The sequence below is a fragment of the Myotis myotis genome, unplaced genomic scaffold (assembly GCF_014108235.1).
Source record: "Myotis myotis isolate mMyoMyo1 unplaced genomic scaffold, mMyoMyo1.p scaffold_m19_p_2, whole genome shotgun sequence".
NCBI lineage: Eukaryota > Metazoa > Chordata > Mammalia > Chiroptera > Vespertilionidae > Myotis > Myotis myotis.
Window position 1 is genome coordinate 135,891,637 of NW_023416324.1, and position 21,912 is coordinate 135,913,548.

A 21,912-nucleotide genomic window follows, 5' to 3' on the forward strand; every position below is an offset into this window, starting at 1 on the left:
CCACAGTACACCTTCACATTGATGTTCTTCCTGGGGAGGATTCAGCTCAGATATTTTGGCACTTGGCTACCACTAAGGAACCAAGTCCCCTTATGTTATAGTCACAGTCCAGTTTTATTCCCTAGATAAATACAGAAAATTTACATTTAGAAAGAAGGGGGTCCAGACGAGCAGTTACAAAGCCCTTCCCTGTAGAATTGTTTTTCCATAATAGGCATGCCTGTGACTCTCACTGATGGGGCCAGCTCCTCCTAAGACCTTAAATGTTCCTGGATGTAAGTCAGTCCACTTTCAAATCTTCTGTAGGCAGGAGCCGTGGCTGCTGACTCTCAGTTCCGTCTAGCACTGTCCAATTCATAGTCAGCTGTTGTTTGATATACTCTGACTCTAAAACAAGTTTTATGTGTTGGGAATTTCTCTTCACTCATATATACCCCAGTAAAACAAATTAAATGTAATAGACACAATGAGAAATAAAATCCGTGAACAGGTGTCAATGACATGGCTGTTCTCCAGAGTGATTCTACCAACGTGCCCCCAGGGATCTTCTTCCCTTTATCCAGACGGACCTGCGCTGGGGCTGCCTGTGACTAGGAGGCTTCCTCCGCGTGGAGAGAAAAGGAAGCCTGGGCCATGTCAGTCTCACTGTCATGGTAACATCCATCAAAGGCCATCGCCTTAACACTGTACAGTCCAGAAATCTGATGAAAAGACTTTTGTTAGTAAGTCATGAAAATGGCTTTATGAATAGGAATTACAGTAAAACTCTAAACAATCAAGATTTAAAAACAGTTTTAATAAATGCTAAGAATGTTTGCTTATTTTAAAGAATTCTGGTTTTGCTTCTGGTGTCTGGCTAAAAGCCATCCATATATATAAAAAAACCAGGGGCCGTGGCGACCGAAATGAACAAACGACCGGTCGCCATGAGGTGGCATTGATTGGCGAGCCGGCTGAACTGCTGACCTCTCGGTTCCTTCCCCCCCCCCCCCCCCCCGGGCTCCCGCGGGCGCTGGGGGCTCCCTCCCACCTCCCACGGGTGGTGGCTCACTCCTGCCTTCTGCAGGCACCAGCGGCTCCCACCAGCCTCCAGCGAACCACCACTGCTGCCCACTGTAGCCAGCGAACTAGCCCAATCAGGGGGTGGGGCTGGCCAACCTCACGGCTGCTCCCCTCACCGGCCTGCCCCTGATCAGACTCTCCCATCCTGATCAAGAGCAGGCTGCACAGAGCCTGGACCCTTCCTGGCAGCCCCGAGTCCCTGGGGCTGAGAATTCTGATGGCCCTGCCCAGAGAGTAGAGGCGCCTGAGGGGCAGGAACGGGGACCACAGGCCTTCAGGGAGCACCGCAGAGTTGGCAAGGAGAGGAGAGGGCCTGTGGAGGGGGGAGGAGGCGAAGCCAGCGGACATCAGCCCAGAATCCAGCCCTTCCCCTCCAGAGGAAGCAGGCCCTCAACCCAGAACCCCAGCCCGAATTGGAAGAGCCTGAGGGAGCTTCAGGAAGCTCTACACAGAGCTGCGCATTGAGAATGAGAAGCTTTGTGAGGCCCTGACTGAGACCATGCTGCAGCTGGTGCAGCTCAAGGTGGAGCTGGAGCGCACCATGCAGAGGCAGGAGCGCTTTGCAGAGAGGCCGGCCCTCCTGGAGCTGGAGAGATTTGAGCGCAGGGCCCTGGAGCAGAAGGCCGCTGAGCTGAAAGAGGAGATGAAGGGCCTGTCCAACCTCCCGGCTGACAACCAGCACCTCAAGGATGAGAACGCAGCCCTGATCCGCATCATCAGCAAACTGTCCAAGTGACCCCAGAGGACTTTCCCCTGCACCCGCATTTATACAGCTGCTTCTGCCACACACACCCCTTCCCCTGTGTGAACATGAGTGGCAGGGCTGCTGGGGAGTCTCTGAGAAGCCATAACCTCCCCTCAGGACCTCCAGGCTGGGAGGGGAGGACAGAGCCCCCAGGAGCCAAGGGGGCCATCTGAGGCCAGGATGGAGAGGGGAGGCTGAGCCAGGCTGGGGGACCAGGGCTGCAGGCAGGACCAGGAAGGAACCGAGGACCAGGAAGTGCCAGGACCAGAGTGGTCACCCAGAGGTCCCCTCTCACGTGTGCTGCCACCAGTCACCCCTCCAGCCCCTGAGCAGGGATCTGAGAATGTGCCAGTCATCCCACCAGCCTGGGCCAGGTGGGCCTGTATATAGGGTTCATGTGCAATAGGGAGGTATGTCTTCTATTTTTTTGCTGCCCCCTCCCCGATGCAGTTGAGGGCGATCAGGCCGGCAGGGGAGGGCAATTCTGGGTGATCACACTGGCAGGCAGAAGCAGTTAGGGGCAATCAGGCAGGCAGACAGGTGAGCAGTTAGGAGCCAGCGGTTCCAGATTGTGAGAGGGATGTCCGACTGCTGGTTTAGGCCCGATCCCGCAGGGACATCCCCCAAGGGGTCCCAGATTGGAAACGGTGCAGGCTGGGCTGAGGGACACACACACCCTGTGCACAAATTTCCTGCACCGGGCCTCTAGTCTATAATAATAAAAGCATAATATGTTAATTAGACCAGACAGCCAAACGACCTTCCCAACATCCTTCCAGACAACCTTCTGGATGAAGCATAGGCTGCGAGGGCAGAGGCAAGCCGCTGCAGCTGCGAGGGCCAAGCCTCTTCCACGAATTTCGTGCATCAGGCCTCTAGTTTCAATAATAAATGGAAAGCATTATCTTGGACATCCATTTAGTAGGGGTTTAGCTAGTTTTATAATTTTTCCTGTAGAGATATCTGAGCATTATACAAACAAATGTTACAAAACTGTAATGTCAGTGTTTTGTAATTCAGTCCAGGCCTGATAGACTGTTGCCCTCAATGCCTGTTTTCCCCCGAAGGAAACAGTTTCAGGTTCCCCTTTGTTTTGAGTAGTAAGGCATGTCTGGCATAAGTTGGTGAGTTGAAATTGAACATGATTTATCAGAAGAACAATACAAGCCAGTTGGGTTTGTTTTTCAATGTATTTGTCCTCTTTAGAGAAAACATAACAGTATGCCCAGTCTGTGTGTTTTGTCCAGAAACAATAGTATCATCTGGTGATCCATTTATGCTTAAATTTGGGGTGGGGGTCGGCAATGATTCTAGCTGCTCTCTTAAAAACGCAAATTGGCTAAGCCTTTCCATTTTTGCTGAAAAGCACCTATAAATGATGCTTACATAACCCAACTAAACAACTTGAAATTGGCTTATTTTTTGGAAGGAGTGATTTTTCAGTGCTTTGTGGGTCCAGCGCCTGGTTGAATCTGAACTACCATTTCCCTTTAAGGTTTTACTCTGAGGGAGACAGTGGTGCTCTTTGGTACAGAGCAGCTGATACTAATTGCTTTCTGAGAAAACAAAATCACTTACTGATCTATAGGGAAGTTTAAAATGAACAAATATGAACAAATAGGCTACCATTGGATGAACTTATTCAGAATTCATATTAGAGGCAGCAGAATAAATTCTGCCAAAATGTGTATTTGGTTCATAGTGATTTAAAAACCTAATATTTGCCCTAGATGGTTTTGCTCAGTGGGTAGAGCGTCGACCTGTGGACCAAAGGGTCCCAGGTTCAATTCCAGTCAAGGGCACGTACCTTGGTTGCAGGCTCCTCCCTGGCCCAGGCCGTGGTCCGGGCTCATGGTCGGGGCTCATGCAGGAGGCAGCCAATCAATGTCTCTCACATCAGTATTTCTCTCTGTCTTTCCCTCTCTCTTCCACTCTCCCTAAATATCAATGGAAAAATATCCTTGGGCAAGGTTTAACTAACTAACTAACTAAATACCTAATATTTTACTTAATTCGAAAGACATGGAGACTAGAAATAAGTCGGACAGCAAAAGACAAATACCATATGATTTCACTTACATGTGGAATCTGAAAAACAAAATAAATAAGCAAAACAGAAAGAGACACATAGATACAGAGAACAAGCCACTTGCTCCAAACTGCTTTATCAATAAAAGAAATGTGGCATTCTCATACCCATCTGTCTGGCTCACTCATCTCTCTTCTCTCTAAAACTGGTTTCCCAATTCTCAAGTGAGAGGTATCACTGACTAGCCCCAAACGCAGGCATATCTGTCTGCCCTGCCCCTGACTAGGACATCCTCTCCCTTTGATGCTGTGGTAATCACCTGGTTACTACTTAACAGGAAAGGAGGAAGGTGAAGACCAGATACATAGGTATGCCATTTGCACAGCTTTGCCAAAAAGCTGCATTCAATACTCTCCAAGTCTGGTCCCCGCTGATCAAATGGGGAAGGGACTGGACAAAGGCAGCTTGGATGATGCCCAGTAAGGTCTGGGCGACAGGGGAGGGGCTGTCTGTCAATCACACCTGGGAGTAGAGTCAGTGGCAAGCACACAAAATCTGAATATTTAAACTCCTAGACAAAGAAGTGTTCTCTCTCTCTCTCTCTCTCTCTCTCTCTCTCAACTTCTAGACAAAGAAGTGTTCTCTCTCTCTCTCTCTCTCTCTCTCTCTCTCTCTCTCTCTCTCTCTCTCCCTAGCATGCCACTTCCCGGCTCTCCTATTGCGGGGGGTGGGCTCCCTGTGCCCACATGGTTCGTGGCCTTGCAGACTCCGCACTTGGACTGATGGACTTTAATGAGCCTGGATGCTGAACTACGCCCGACTCCGCCATGGAACGGAAGCTCTGGACACTGGCCTGCTTTGGGCTCTGCTGGACCCTCAGCTGTACCTCTTTCAAGACTGGCTTCAAGGGCCAGGGACTTTGGAACCTGAGGAATATAACTCCACAAAAACAATGCCTTTCGCCACATCTCATTCTCCCATGGGGGCTTCTGGAAATTCTTATTTCAGCAGCACCCTAAGAACCTCCACCTCGCTCCCATAAGCAGCAGAGAAATTTGATTCTCCACCAACACCTTGAAAGACCTCTCATCTCAGACAGCTGTTGCTCTCCCCACCAAACCTCCTGGTCCTTCACGCCACATGCTCTGGCATAATCACAATAAGAACTTAACTTCTGTGTAGCAGTTCATAGTTTGCAAATGTTTCAGACCTATTTATTACATCGTTTGATCTTCACAACAGCTCTGTGAAATAAAGAGGGAAGAAATCCCACAATTTTGCAAATGCATAATGAACTTTAGGAGAAATAACCTGGAAACAAAGTTTGGAATCACTTCTTCTGACTCTAAATCTTGTGCTCTTTCATTTTGTCTAACAACTATATGAATGCAAAGTAGAATATTTCTTTGAAATAATTGCCCCTTTAAAAGAGGAAGCTTAGCATGGTGGTTTCCAGAAGCTGGGGGGAGGGAGAACTGGGGGGAGTTTAATGGGTACAGAATCTCAGTTTTTCGAGATTAAAAAGTTCTGGAGATTGGTTGCATAACAATGTAATATGCTTAATGGTACTTAACTATGCACTTAAAAATGGTTAAGATGGTAAGTTCTATGTTATTTATATTTTACCACAATTAAAAACAAAAAATAATTGCCCTGGCTGGGTGGTTCAGTCGGTTGGAATGTCATCTTGTACACCAAAAGGTCATGGGTTCACTCCCCAGTCGGGGCATGTAAGGGAGGCAACCAAACGATGTGTTCTCACTCTCTCTCTCTCTCTCTCTCTCTCCTTCTCTCTTTCCCTTCCTCTCTCAAATCAATAAAAACATATCCTTGGGTGAGGATTTTTTTAAAAGGATGATGCTTATAAACCCAAAAGAATCTCGTTTAGTGATACACAAGGAGGTTGTGTACAACCCCATCAAGAGAAAGAATATCCAGGTGAACACATGTGTTGTGTGGCAGGTGGGGACGAGGAGGCATAGGAAGATTAAAGTCAAAGGACACATAGAGGTGAGTCATGGTTACTTCACTGCCTCTTTCTTGGGTTAACCACCCCCACATTAAAAAACAAAAAAACAAAAAACAAGAACAGAAAATTCTTTTCCTTGTCAGACAATTTCCTCTGTCAACTGTTACTTCGCAGATTCTCTACACGCACAGTATGGGCAATGGGTCGGCAGCACGGGGGGCTGGTTAGCAATGCAGAGTCTTGGGTCCCACGCCAGGCCTCCTGAATGAAAACGGTGACAGGCCCCCTGGAATGCGTACACACCCATCACGGCACACTTGTCTGTGAGCTTCGGGTTGTCTCACCCTGTGTATTCATCCTGAGATGGGGTACGTACATGACAAGAACACAGAATCACATGCTTTCAACAAAAGAAATTGCGGCATCCGCAATAAAGCAAAAGCAGCTCCTACTGCTTTACCTCAAAGGTTACAAAATGAAAGAATGAAGTTGGCATTGCAGGAGAACTGAATTGCCTTTGCAGTTCTGCTGGCTGTGAAACATTCGATAAATCACTTTACTTCACTAAAACTCTGCTTCTTCACTTCTTTGTATACTAGAGGCCCAGTGCATGGGGTCCCTCGGCCTGGCCTGTGAGGATCAGGCCAAAACCGGCTCTCCAAAATACCCCGAGGGGTCCTGGATTGCAAAGGGGCGGTTCTCAGGTGAAGCTCCCAGAATCAGGTTCCCTCCTCTCTGGTTCTGGGTGTGTCCCCCGAGAACCACAGCTGCCAAGTCACTGCAGCTCTGTAGCTCCTGTGTTGAGCGTCTGCCCCCTGGTGGTCATTTTGAGTCATAGCTACCAGTTGGACAGTTGAATGGTCAGACAGTTGCTTAGGCTTTTATAGAGAGAGAGAGATTTTAATTGATTTCAGAGAAGAAGAGAGAAGGAGAGAGACATGAGAGAGAATCATTGATCGGCTGCCTCCTGCATGCCCCTACCTAGGAATGAAGCCCATGACCTGGGCATGTGCCCTGACTGGAATGGAACCATAACCTCCCAGTTCATAAGTCGACGCTCAGCCACTGAGCCACATCGACTAGGCTGCTTCTTCATTTTTAAAATAAAGATAATAATCTCCACAAGGGTTACATCAGGAAGCTAATATAAGGGTTCAGTTGGAGAAGAGAACATAAAAACATTCTCAAGCCCAGCCAGCGTGGCTCAGTGGTTGAGTATCATCGACCTATGAACCAGGAGGTCACAGTTCGATTCCCGGTCAGGGCACACATCAGGCCTGTGGCCTCGATCCCCAGTGTGGGGCATGCAGGAGGCAGCCAATCAATGATTCCCTCTCATCATTGATGTATCTGTCTCCCTCTCCATGTCCCTTTCTCTCTGAAATCAATAAAAATATATATTTTTTAAAAATTCTTGAAAGTATGACATGCTCTCACTAGAAATATAAAATATATAAAATAATGTTTTGGGTGTGTAAATGCTCATATAAGAATTTCTTGCCGAAACCGGTTTGGCTCAGTGGATAGAGCGTCAGCCTGTGGACTGAAGGGTCCCGGGTTCGATTCCGGTCAAGGGCATGTGCCTGGGTTGCGGGCACATCCCTGGTGGGGGATGTGCAGGAGGCGGCTGATCGATGTTTCTCTCTTATCGATGTTTCTGACTATCTCTCTCCCTTCCTCTCTGTAAAAAATCAATAAAAAATATTTTAAAAAAAAAAGAATTTCTTAAAATCATGTGTATGAGTGTGTACATATATGCATAGTTCCATATATAGTTTCTTAAGCATATGCTAGCAAACGAATTAATTTGGTCAGTTGGGTGTCTGAAGAACAATGTTGTATGTCAGTTCTCATAATAACAGGGACTGGTGCCCAGTCCTTGGTGAAATGAAGCAGGTAGAGATCCATCTATGCCTCTGTATTAAGCAGTGTCACAAAACCATGTCATCACATTTAAAACCCAGAGGCCACCTTATTCCCAGTATCCCGTGAGGAGAAGAACCCCCCTTGTGCGCTCCCACTCTCCCGAGAAACGAAGAGAAAAGGAAGCCTCGCTCTTGGTGGAGAGAAACATGTTATTTGTGGGGGCACAGTCCGGAGTCAGGGAGACTCAGCAGCAAATCCTGGCTGCTCTGGAGCCTGGGACTTTGGCCAAGTGACTGCCCACCTGCCCCCATTTCACTTCCATAAAATGAGGGTGATGGAGTGCTGACGTCTTGGGGTTACCTTGAGAATTAAATGGCCTAATATATGTGAGGTGGTTAGCACAATGCCAATACAGAATAAATACTCATTAAATGTTAGCTGTTATTATTATTATCATCATCTGCTTTGAAAGGATGTGGTTTATACATCAACCCCTTTTTTTTCCAGTGAGAGGTGGCACCTTGACGAGGGATATGCACTTTATACAAGGGCTGGCAGTGCTGTCCGGATTGCGCTTCTGATGAGGCGCTTTTTCACTTTCTTAAAGGGATGTGGTCATCCAGGCAGTACCCTCCCTGTCTTGCTGAGCTGTTCCCGCTCTTCCCCTGCGGTGAGGTAGCTCCGTACTGCAAACTCAACCGGGACGCAAAGAGGGAGCTGACCCCGGGGTGCGTGCAGGGCCCTGATGTAGGACACGTGGGCCTGGAGGCGCTCACTCCAGGGACGCCGGTGGGCATGGTCAGCTCCGTGGTGATTCCTGCCATCTGAGAACAGCGACAAGCTCAGTGACACGAGCGTTCGGTGCCTGGTCCTGGTGCTGCTGCACAGGAGCGGAGATGTTTTCAGGACACTGCCAATCTACGGTCACGGGGTGGGGTGGGGAGGCCTCCCTGCCTGCTAATCGAGCTGACATCTTGACCGGAGCAAGAAGCTCTCCTTGGATTTCTCTTTCCACCTCTCTTTGTGGCCCACACCCCCTGTCCAGAGCGTTGCCTTCTTTCCACCAAAAGACGTCCCAGGCTTTCGGGACTCGGTGCTTCTCACCCGCAGATGGGCCTCTTCTACACCCCAGAAAGGGAAAAAACATGTCCAAATTTTGACATATTCTTCTAGGGAAGAAATTCCAAAATCACTTCCACGGCCCTTCCCCAGCATTTGGCAGCTTTCACTGTTAAGGAATTGTCTTCGTGTCTCCCTTTAGTCTTGCATTCTTCGAGGATTAAAGATTGCTGTTCTCCATGTTTTTCCTTCATGCAGAACACTGACAAGCCAGCATGCTTGCTACACTTTGTCCCTTGTTTCTGAAACCACACAGTTCAACTGAGATTCAGAATAGAAGTGCGCCAGTGGAGGTTCCTCTCCGTGTAAATATTTACTAAGCAAAGTGCTAAAGGCCAGTGACTATTTCCTCTTCCCCTCTCCCCTTGTAACCTCCCCTCCCACGTGCTCTCCCCTTCCTTGTCCCACCCTCCTCTCTCCTCCCCTCTCTTTCCCTCTCCCTTCCCTTTCCTTTTTCTTCTCTTTTCCCTTCTTTTTTCTTTTTCTTTTCCCTTCTTTTTTCTTTTTCTTTTTTGTCATTTTTTTCTTTTATTGTTGTTTGTTTGTTTTGTGTTTTGTTTTCTTTTCCTTTTCCTTCTTATTCTCTGGCATGAGCATCAGAGACAAGAGGTCAGGGTTCTGGGGGACAAAGCAGAAGGAAGCGACTAAGGTTTCTTTAATGAAATGCTGGCCTTGGAGAAGGCTATTCTGTGTCTGCACTAATTTCCCAGAGGGACACTGCCAGCGCAGTGCCTGGAGGGCAAGTACAGCATTGTAAATATTTGAAATGTACGCTGGCTGGTGTGGTTTTATTTCTCAGCTTCCCACCAGGGAGGTGCAAATGGGATCCTTAATGATTTTTATAAGTTGTGAGCACATTTTAATGTCAACAGACAGAGTCCCAAGCAGCAGGAGAGCTCTGTGATTTACTCCTAACGCACAGGCACAGCATGCGGACAGCTTTCTCCAGCACATCACAGCCCTTTCCCCATAACCGGCCAGTCCTCGTCTGAGGGAGGCCCCATCACAGACGGTGACAGCTGGACAGAGCCATTCAATTTCAAACGAAGTTTCTCTGTCCCATGATCAAGACACCTTGGCAATCTGACAGTCACCATGGGAGGACCCGAATCTCACCTTCACACTGATTTGAACTCCAGAAAGAGGAACCTAAATGCCATCCGGCTCCTACCATTAAGTGCAGGCCACCGTCTCACTGAGTTCCAGGTTCCCCTAACAATGGTAATATCCACAATTTGCACATTGGTGGATGCTGTTTGCACTCCTTGCTACATAAATATGGAGATGTGACATTTTTATTGACGTTACAGATGTATGTATAGCTGAAGCCAAGACTGTTAAATAAACACGCTCGCCTTTATGGAATGTTTACTCACCACCGACTTAGGTAAACATCAGCCACGTGTTGCAGGAAAGAATCATGAGCTGAGCCCTGATCGGGGCTCAGTGGTTAGAGCATCAGCCCGCAAACTGAAGGGTCAAGGGTTCGATTCCCCATCAAGGGCACATACTTTGGTTGCAGGTTCAATCCCGGGTCTAGGTCGGGGCTCAAACGGGAGGCAACCAATCACTGTGTCTCTCTCGTGTAGATCTCTCTCTTTCTCTCTCCTCTTCGTCCTCCTTGTCCTCCTACCCCCTCCTCCCTTCCACTCTCTCTGAAAAATCAATGGAAAAAATGTCCTCACTCCTCGGGTGAGGATTAAGAAAAAAGGAATCATGAGCTGATAGTGGCTCGGTAATTAGCCTGAGTTTTGTCAGGGGCAGGACTGAAACCTTTCTCGCTGAGCATAGAACCCATGCCCTTTACATGCAAACCTGCTGCCTCTCATTCGGGACCTGCATAGGGAATTTCCTTTGTTTTTAAGATGCTAAGACAATCTCTATAGATGCAGCATCTCTGAGACGAGACGCTGTGAAATGAGTGTAGAATTAGGTCAGGAGGCATGAAGGCACCTTGTGCTTCTCGGCAGGTCAAGCGCCCTCCTCCCTCCAGGGCCTCCCTGGTAACACTGAAAGCCTCCCAAAGCGATGCTCCTACTCTGCTAGTTTAAAACCTTCACATGTCTCCTCTTGCTGCTTCCCTGTGACATGGAAAATAGAACTTGATTTTTTTTTTAAAGACAATAACATGGAGCTTAATGGACAAAATAAGGGCTTAGAACAAACATGAGTTTACATGCCAGATACAGCTTGTCATGTCTTTTAAACTGATGACTGTTTGGACCAATAAAAAGGAACTGCATTACCTATATTTGCCAGAGAGCAATAAATTGTCAGCCATCTTCTCTAAAAAGGTGCTTTGTCCAACTCATTTACTATAGCTTTATTTATTTTGAAACCAGCATGCCAGGTTACCCTTGTTTAAAATGAGCAATAAAAAAGAAATAGAGGGACTCTCATAGCCAGTTAGCCTGGAGGTCAAATCACCCCTGGTATTGCCGACAACAATCAAGGCTTAACTACAACAAGACTGCGCACAAAGACCACTAGGGGGTGCACCAAGAAAGCATAAAAAATGCGGAGACAAAGAAACAGGACAAAACTGTCAATGGAGGATACTGAGTTCAGAACCACACTTTTAAGGTCTCTTAAGAACTGTCTAGAAGCCGTCGATAAATGTAGTGAGATCCTCAAGAAATCTAATGAGACCCTCGATGTTATGATAAAGAACCAACTAGAAATTAAGCATACATGGACTGAAATAAAGAATACTATACAGACTCCCAACAGCAGACCAGAGGAGCGCAAGAATCAAGGCAAAGATTTGAAATGCGAAGAAGCAAAAAACACCCAACTGGAAAAGCAAAATGAAAAAAGAATCCGAAAATACGAAGATAGTGTAAGGAGCCTCTGGGACAGCTTCAAGCGTACCAACATCAGAATTATAGGGGTGCCAGAAGATGAGAGAGACCAAGATATTGAAAACCTATTTGAAGAAATAATGACAGAAAACTTCCCCTACCTGGTGAAAGAAATAGACTTACAGGTCCAGGAAGCGCAGAGAACCCCAAACAAAAGGAACCCAAAGAGGACCACACCAAGACACATCATAATTAAAATGCCAAGAGCAAAAGACAAAGAGAGACTCTTAAAGGCAGCAAGAGAAAGAAACTCAGTTACCTACAAGGGAATACCCATACGACTGTCAGCTGATTTCTCAACAGAAACTTTGCAGGCCAGAAGGGAATGGCAAGAAATATTCAAAGTGATGAATACCAAGAACCTACAACCAAGATTACTTTATCCAGCAAAGCTATCATTCAGAACTGAAGGTCAGATAAAGAGCTTCACAGATAAGGAAAAGCTAAAGGAGTTCATCATCACCAAACCAGTATTATATGAAATGCTGAAAGGTATCCTTTAAGAACAGGAAGAAGAAGAAAAAGGTAAAGATACAAATTATGAACAACAAACATGCATCTATCAACAAGTGAATCTAAGAATCAAGTGAATAAATAATCTGGTGATCATAATAGAATCAGGGACATAGAAAGGGAATGGACTGACTATTCTTGGGGGGGAAAGGGGTGTGGGAGATGCGGGAAGAGACTGGACAAATATCGTGCACCTATGGATGAGGACAGTAGGTGGGGAGTGAGGGTGGAGGGCGGGGCGGGAACTGGGAGGAGGGGAGTTATGGGGGGGAAAAAAGAGGAACAAATGTAATAATCTGAACAATAAAGATTTAATTAAAAAAAAAAAAGAAAAGAAAAGAAATAGAGCCCTGACTGGTTTGGCTCAGCGGATAGAGCGTCGGCCTGCGGACCGAAGGGTCCCGGGTTCGATTCCGGTCAAGGGCATGTACCTTGGTTGCGGGCATATCCCCAGTGCGGGGTGTGCAGGAGGCAGCTGATCGATGTTCCTCTCTCATCGCTGTTTCTAACTCTCTATCCCTCTCCCTTCCTCTCTGTAAAAAATCAATAAAATATAATTTTAAAAAGAAAAAAGAAATAGAGCGGGACTGTGGAGTAAAGGTAAGGACACTGACATACGTGTTCCTCAAGCAGCAGAGCCGGAGTTAAGGAGCACAGCCACTACATCAGACGTAGTCTTGAGCCGCCCCTAGAAATGCGTTAGTCTTGACAAACAGTATTCCTTCCAAACCCATTACAGTTAACATCTCAGGAAAGGAGTTTTGAATTATATGAAGTGACCATTTAGTCACAGAAAGGTCCTGTGTTGGGATAAGAACGTTGTCTCCTCACCCACCAATGCTGCTAGCAGGGTTATGAGACGGTATTTAGTCAGGCCCATGGGTCTCAACTCCCCTGAGCCCTTGTGGTGGCACCATATTAACTCTTTTTTTAAAAATCTGTTTTTATTGATTTTTAGAGAGAGAGAAAGGGAGAGGGACAGAGAGATAGAAACATCAATGAGAGAGGAACTTCATCAATCGGCTGCTCCTGCATGGCCCCTACTGGGGATCAAGCCCGCAACCCAGGAATGTGCTCTGACCGGGAATCACACCAACAACCTATTAGTTCCTGGGTCGACGCTCAACCGCTGAGCCATACCAGCCAGGCCACATTAATATGTCTCAAGGACATATTAACCCTACGGGGTCCTAAAAACCCTTTAGTCTGGGGAGAATTCTTTATCTTTGTGTTTCATTGGCCATTCTTGTTGCGGAACATGATGGAGAGGCTCTCTGGCTGGTTTGGTAGCAGTAGGGCGTGCAGGCATCACCAATGAGTCACCCTTCAGGAACTGTGTTGTGGGTAGCACTTTTGAAGGGAAAAGTTATCTACACTCACTTGGAACTGAGTAAAAATATTTCTCCTGTAAGTCTAGGCAGAAAGAAAATATGAAGTGATGTGTGGGAAAGGAGGAGAGGCTGGCTAGCCCAAACGGTTATGGCCAGAAATAGACAATTGTGTCCCACAAAGGCAGTGCCAGAGTCCAGTGCCTCGAAGGCCTGGTTACCTCTATGATGGTTAAAGCAGAGACTCCTAACTAATTACTTTTCCAGGTACAGGGCATATCCCCTGATAGCAGACGACATGAGTGACTTCATGAGTGACTGCATGCCTGAAAGCTTTAGTTGTCTTTTTCTGATATCTGTTTCCTAGTAAAGGACCCCCTTACTTAATACATGGCCCATGAGGGGCATATCCTGTGCAGAGGGGCCAAGTGAGAAAGATGGAGGCAAGGAAAGAAGGAGGGAGCTGGGAGGGAGAGAAGAAAATACAGTATGCTCCTCCTTCCATGAGGGTTAAAATATCCTTGACCATCCCAGCCTACATGGCTCAGTGGTTGAGCATCGACCTATGAACCAGGAGGTCACCATTTGATTCCCCGTCAGGTCACATGCCCACTTGTGGGCTCGATCCCCAGTAGGGGGCGTGCAGGAGGCAGCCAATCAATGATTCTCTCTCATCATTGATGTTTCTATCTCTCTCTTCTCCCTCTCCCTTCCTCTCTGAAATCAATAAAAGTATATTTAGGAAAATATATATATTAAATATACATATATATATATATATACACTAGAGGCCCGGTGCATGAAAATTCATGCACTGGAGGGGGTGTCCCTTAGCCCAGCCTGCCCCCTCTCACAGTCCGGGAGCCCTCAGGGGCAGGAGGTGACCCAACGATCAGGGGAAGGTGATGCCCCATCACACCTCTGCTGCTGCCATTGCCGGCAACGCAAGCCTCAGCCGGCCCTGGTTTCCTGAACCTCGGGCAGCCAGGGTGGCTGGGAAGCTGACATCCGAGGCTTGCCTGCGCCTCAGGCAGGCCCTCGGCGACTGGGGGGCCTAAGGGGACTGGGGAACTCCGGAGGCAGGCGCGCGAAGCGACCGGGCCCACCTGTGGGCGGGCCCGGCCTTGCCACATGCCTGCCGCCCCAGCGGGGCTGAGGAGACTGGGTGCTGCCATCTTGTGGCTGTGGGCACCACCATCTTTGAGGGAATAGCAGTCAATTAGCATATTCACTCCTTATTGGCTGTGGGCACTGCCATCTTTGAGGGTGGGACAGTTAATTAGCATATTCCCTCCTTATTGGCTGTGGGTGCTGCCATCTTTGTGACGGCATGATGATCAATTAGCATATTCCCTCTTTATTAGATAGGAGATATATATATATATATATATATATATATATTTTTTTTTTTTTTTTTAAGTAAAGACTTGAGGGTGGTAGGAAGCAAACCCCTGAGAGGATAGCAGTGTTGTACTACTGCAGTTCTCTTCATTTAAAGCGGGGAGACACACTTCTGATTTGCATATTATTTTACATAAATCTACATAGCAATTTCCTAACCCTGAGGAATCACATGTAGATGCAAGAAGCACAGAATTTCAGGGACAACCTAAATGCCTTTCAGTGTCTCCATTCACCCCAACCTGCCCTGGAACCAGCTTTAATTGCCATCATTGCCCAGTGTAAGAGCTGAGCAGTCAGCTTCAGGAATCTAATTGAAAATCGTGTTCATTAACTGCTAGAGGTGGAATGACTTTCTCATCCTGTCTCAGGGCTGGAAAAGTGCCTTTAATCTCCTGCCGGGGTCTACACTGCCCCACTGCCATACTGAGGTCAGGGCACAGCTGCCCCAATGTGGAGTAACAGCCACAATAGTGTAATTATTCATTCAGATGGTATTTTTTCCCTTGAAGCATTAAATGCTTGTAGGTTGAAGTTTTTAATGGGGAAAGAGGTGAACAAAGTGTTAATATTAATGACCATTTATGTCTTTCAACTGATCTTTTGAAGTATGCAATTTGTGAACATTAAGAAATCACCCTTTCTGGAATGAATTGTGTGCTAATTACAATGATTGTGAACCACTTATAACCATCTTCTCCCTCCACAGAGCATCAGAGGGGAAAGAACAAAATCAGTGTGAATGAAGGCGTCCGCCCTGATCCAGCCTGGAAGACACTCATTAAGTAACATCTTATCTAAGTGCTCAGCGTGGCCCCTCCCACTCTGTAAGGCTCAATTACAGCTCTGTGAGTCTGCATCGGTTCCTACAAAGCAGTGCGTGTGACAGTGGCATAGGACATGTCAGGTGGAGCAGGTAATAACACAGGTATGGAAACTTGAAATCTCTGCACTTGAAATCTCCTTCCAACTAAAGTGCCACAAAATTTCACTGCTGTTGATTCTGATTTGGGCATTTAGGTTAAGCCCTAATTTCTAACTAGCAATAGTGTTTAGTGTTTCCAAATTCAAGCTCCCCTCTCTCCAAGAAGTAATTTGTTAAAAAACCAAAAGCATAGTGTGAATTCGTGTGAAGTTTCTTTCTTCTATGATGTAAAGGGAATGGACTTGGGCAAACATGGGGGTTCCAAATTAAGGAAAGGGACCAATAAGAAAAGGTCAGATTCAAACAAAGAACTGCAGCATATATATATAAACCAGAGGCAAAGGAACACAAGGTGGGATTTTCTTATTTTCCCATTAGAGAGAGAGAGCAGGCCTTTCCCGAGATACCCCTGCCCTCAGTTTACGGCTGTTTTAATTGCTTAGGCCAGAAATGTTTCCATCTGCCTGTGGCATTTCTCTATCCTCTGTATAAGTAAGATAAGCACCCTGGCGTCTTCAAGTCTCTATCTATGCATTCCTCTCCCATGGACCCTCCTTATTCCTAAAACTCCCTCAACCTGCCTATTTTGTCCCTAAAACTCATTTCACATTTATTCGCTATGACAAATGAAATAAAACATTTTATCTGAAGGAAAAGATTCACAGTAGCCACTAGATCCTTGGATTGCAAGATGGAATCCAGACAGCTAGGAATTCAAAGTGGGGGTTGAGGGAAGGAGTAGCCACAAACTGTTTTTATTTCAAAGTCTCATGGGCACCATTAATTTATCCATGATCAATCTGGGAAAAAGTAACCAAACAATTATGTTTCTTTGCTTCTTGTTAGAATTCTATAAATTCATGTTGATAACATTGATTAATTCATGCTGATCAAAAGCACAAATTGTGGCCACATCCACACACATATTTGTTTGGGTTCCCTTTTCACATTGGTTGCAAGGATGCTTAAAGCCAAATTTTTGGAACATGTGTAGTACTTCTCTGAGTGTCATTCTCTAATAACCACATGCTAGATTCTCTATAATACCTTACCCTTGTTTGTTTTTTTTCTCACACATTTCTAATTCATATTATCTTGCTTTATTCCACAATAACTGTGATACCAATCTTATTAAAACTTTACTAAAATAAGGCAATGACTAACGAAATGAACAAAAATGAAAAGATACCTTTTATGAATAAGCAGTAACATTAATTTTTCCATGATAAATCCAGTGTATTTTGAGACTAAATTATTCAAAACACAGAGACTACAGGTTAAAAATTATAAAACAAAATCATAGAGAACCCTTTCACTAGTCTCGGTAGTAATCTCTTAGGAAGCTCATGATAGAAACATATTAGATGGATAAGGTCAATATTTAGGCATTAAGCTCAAGACACACCAAACTGGCAGGCGACTCCTAGTATTCTATTCTCAGTTAAGTGCTATGACCTTTCTCTTCCCTACCTGTTCTGAGGTTCTCTCTTACTACCAGTTGATATGTTTCCATGGCATTAAACAATTTCATTACCAAGGATAATAACAGGTACACTATATAGTATATTCTAAAGTTAAAATATATACATACTTTTTAAGCTGCTTATTGTCTTACATTACCACTAGAGGCCCTGTGCATGAAATTCATTCATGGGAAGGGATGGGGAAGGTGTCCCTCAGCCCAGCCTGCACCTTCTCCAATCTGGAATCCCTTGGGGGATGTCCAACTGCCAGTTTAGTCCCAGTCCCTGTGGGATCAAGCCTAAACTGGTAGTTGGATATCCCTCTCACATTCCAGGACTGCCAGCTCCTAACTGCTCGCCTGCCTGCCATCCTGGTCACCCCCTAACCGCTCCCCTGCTGGCCTGACTGATGCCTAACTGCTCCCCTGCCGGCCTGATCTCCCACAGCTGCCCTCCCCTGCCTCAACCCGCCTCCTCCACCGGGACTAACCTCCTCCCCACCGTGGAGAGCTGCAGGACCCCCAGGCCTCACCGCACGCAGCGGCCACTGGGCCCCGCCTCCACTGTGTGCGTGGCCGTCTGTGGTGGCCATCTTGTGACTCTGTCGCACGGGGGTGTGACGCCACCTAGGCTTTTATTATATAGGATGGCATAGCCCCTCTTTGGCATTTATTGTGCGCAATTAAGAGTTTTAGTTATGGCTGTAGAGTAGAATAACAGCGTCTCTGATGTTACAGCTTCATATACTTATTGGGGACTAAAAGGGAAAAGCTGTAAAAGTACTTCATAAAGAAAGACACTGTTACTATGTATGGTTTTAAGTCTTGAAATAAATGTAGATAACAAGATTCTTTTTTCATGTGTAAATTCCTGATTTTTTTATTTTTTTTTTTTTTTTTTTGGTGGGGGCAACCAGGCAAGAGAAATGTTTCTCTGGCCCATGGCTCTTCGGGGAAGGTGAGGCCAAGGGAGATATTGTGGATAACTATTAATGCTACACAAACCAGGTACATTTTAATCTAATTCTTTTTCTTCTTTTTTTTTATATTTTATTGATTTTTTACAGAGAGGAAGAGAGAGAGATAGAGAGTTAGAAACATCGATGAGAGAGAAACATCGATCAGCTGCCTCCTGCACATCTCCCACTGGGGATGTGCCCGCAACCCAGGTACATGCCCTTGATCGGAATCGAACCTGGGACCTTTCAGTCCGCAAGCCGACGCTCTATCCACTGAGCCAAACCGGTTTCAGCCTTTTTCTTCTTTAAAAAAGCAAAATTATGTTTCTTAAAAATGTAGGTACACTAGAATATTAAAAATTTCAGTGCATTTAAAAATTCTTAAAAGCTTATTTCTGTGCAGTGTGCTTTTCAGTGTAAGTATTCTGTCTTGCTTTAGAAAGACTCTAAAATATAACCAAAAGAAGGTAAAGGTCAACTAGTATCAGACTTGCTTGGTAGGACTCAAGAAGTCTGAAGAGCACAAATAAAGTAATACTGGAGTCAATGGAATGGCTTATTGGTGATATTAGAATTTTTAAGAGGATAGTTGAATATATACTAATGGATATTTATGCTTCCAAATCAGAAGAAATTTCATTGCTATTATTATTATATATATTATATATATTATGTGTAGGAAACAATACTTTTGGATTTCTATGCTTCGTATGTAGCATCACATTTTAATAGCGTCAAAGTATTATTTATAATATTTTATGTGCCAAAGTTATTTCATCATAACAAAACTAAAGTGGAAAAAGCTGTAAACTATACTTTAATATGTATCATTGTTCATTGCATGCATTTTTGTTTAAATATTGATTTAATTGAAGACTAAGAGCTTCAAAATACTGATTAAAAACATATATTTACTTATATTAAGAAAGACAAAGAAAGAGGAGAAGGAGGAGAAGGAGCAAAAAATATCCTATATAATAAAAGGCTAATGTGAAAATAGACCAAACGGCAAAACAACCGAACAACCAAACAACAGGTCACTATGACGTGTGCTGACCACCAGGGGACATGTGCGGAACATGGCAGGCATTGGCCACAGTGGGATGGTGAAGCAGGTGAGTGGGGGCACCAGACCAAGGCAGGGCACCAGTGGCTGTCATCAGGGTGAGCCTCTGGTGGTTACTGAAAATTCTTTGCTCTGCACGCGTGGTCACACGCAGTGCTTGCACCTGCTGCCAGTGCCTGGTGCCGGTCCTGATCACTTGGAGCCATCAGGGGGTGTGAGCGACAGCTGCCGGCCCTGATGGCCCCTGAGGGCTTCTCCAACTCCCCTGGCTCCTGATGGGCAATCAAGGACAGCAGTTGCCACTCGCACCCGCTGATGGCACTGGCCTTGCTTGCACCCACGGCTGGTGATGCCCCGCTCACACCCACTGCTGACACTAGCACCGCTTACACCTGCAGCCGGCACTGGAGCCGCCGCTCGCACCCACTGAGGGCATCCGGTGCCAGTCCCGATCGCTCTGCACTGTCAGCGGGAGCAAGTGGCAGCTGCTGGCTCCAACCGCCACTAAGGGCTTCTCCACCTCCCCCTGCTCTGAGGGGCGATTGAGACAGCAGCCACCGCTTTCACCCGCTGACGGTGCTGGCCTTGCTCGCACCCGCTGCTGGCGCCGGCCCCAATCACTCCATGCTGTCAGCGGGTGCGAGTGGGGCTGGCACTGTCAGCATGTGGGAGCAGCAGTGGTGGGAGTGGGGCTGATGGCAGATATGGGACTGGGGGATGGGCCAGGAGGGAGTGGGTGGGGGTGCGGAGGATGGGCCGAGACCCACCCCTGTACCTACCACAGCCTCGGGGCCCACAGTTCCTTTCAAGGTGCATGAATTCGTGCACTGGGCCCCTAGTATCAAAATAACAACATAGTTATCTCTATAAGGTGGAATTACAAAGGCTTTTTCTTTAAACTTCTCTAAATTCTTTTCAAATTATCTACCATTTATTCATTCATTCAACCATAGGTATTGAGCATTTACTATGTGCTAGAGATATATGAATGATCAAAACAAAAAACTATCCTATCTAATAAAAGACAAAAAGGGTAATTGACTGTATCTTCACTACGCTTCCCATTGGCTAATCAGCGAGATATGCAAGAGCTGCCCCCTGATGGTCAGTGCGCTCCCACAGGGGGAGCTCTGCTCAACCACAAGCCAGGCTGATGGCTGCCAGTACAGCGGTGGTGGTGGGAGCCTCTCCTGCCTCCTCAGCAGCGCTAAGGATGTCCGAGTGCAGCTTAGGTCTGCTCCCCACTGGCAAGTGGACATCCCCCGAGGGCTGGCGGGCTGCCAGAGGGATGTCTGATTGCCAGCTTAGGCCCAATCCCCCGGGGAGCAGGCCTAAGCAAGCAGGTGGCCATCCCCCAAGTGGTCCCAGACTGCGAGAGGGCACACGCCGGGCTGAGGGACCTCCCCGCCCCCAGTGCACAAATTTTTGTGCACCGGGCCTCTAGTGTTACTTATAAAATCAAAAGAGCAATCAGTATTATTATTATGAATAGTATTATCTGCATAGCACAGAATCCCAAGCAATGTAGACACATCTATCTAATAATAGGGTAATATGCAAATTGGTTGGGACACCATCATGTAATGACCGATCAGCAGGCTGCCTGCGCAGAAGGAGCGGGTGGATGGGGACTTGCAGCATTGGTGGGCGGAGACTTGCACTGCCTGGGGATATGAGGCTCACGTCCCCAACCCTGGCAATGGGCCCTGGGATGTGAGGCTCGCGTCCCTGCTCCCAGCAAAGGGAAAAATAGCAATATTAAAATATTTCCTCTAATTAATTCCCTTTTAATGTGCACAAATTCCATGCACCGGGAAACTAGTACTAGAGTAAAGCAGAGCACTTCTTCAGGATCTAAATAACTGAATAGCTGTTGATCCCAGAAAGTCCTTGAGCTTCTCTGTAATGTAAATTTTGGTTTCTCTCTTAATGAGGCAGGTTTTTAGATAACAACTTGATAACCTCTGTCCAAGGAGGCCAGTATGGGGAGAGTAGGGTGTGGTGAAGGGTTAGGGGTAGTGGGCAAGGTCAGAGACAGCTGGTCCTGCTCAGAAGCCTGAATTTTGATGTGTGATGGAAAAGCACAGGGTGGTTTTGAGCTAGGAAAGAATTGTGATTTCTTTTCTAAATATATTTTTATTGATTTCAGAGAGGAAGAGAGAGGGAGAGAGAGATAGAAACATCAATGATGAGACAGAATCATTGATAGGCTGCCTCCTGCACGCCCCCTACTGGGGATCAAGCCCACAACCCAGGCATGTGCCCTTGACTGGAATTGAACTCAGGACCCTTCAGTCAGCAGGCCGATGCGCTATCCACTGAGCCAAACCAGCTAGGGCAAGAATTGTGATCTTTATGTTTTCAAAAGATCACTCTGCTGCATTGAGAGTATTCTACAGGGGCCAAGAATGTAAGCAAGGCTTCTGTTAGAAGCGGCTACATGAAGAAAGGTATGATGTACCAGAGGTGGAGCTGGCCACCTGTAAAAAGATATTATTGGCCAAATGGGACCCTTGTTTGGATTCAGGTCTCTTCACATGTTGCTCTGTGGACAGTGGGTGCACTGTAATTCACTAGTGTTTATGAATTGTCCACATAAAAGACTTC

General features: G+C 46.3%; 1 protein-coding gene across 1 annotated transcript in view; it reads right to left on the bottom strand.

Annotated features, from left to right (window-relative positions):
* Positions 1 to 420: 420 nt before the first annotated feature.
* GABRR3 (gamma-aminobutyric acid type A receptor subunit rho3) overlaps positions 421 to 21,912 on the bottom strand; it is a 59,431-nt gene continuing 37,939 nt past the window's right edge. The window contains 5 exon segments of the mRNA XM_036348523.1: positions 421 to 593; positions 596 to 701; positions 8,302 to 8,429; positions 8,432 to 8,495; positions 19,733 to 19,836. Coding sequence (XP_036204416.1) covers positions 421 to 593; positions 596 to 701; positions 8,302 to 8,429; positions 8,432 to 8,495; positions 19,733 to 19,836 — 575 coding nt within the window.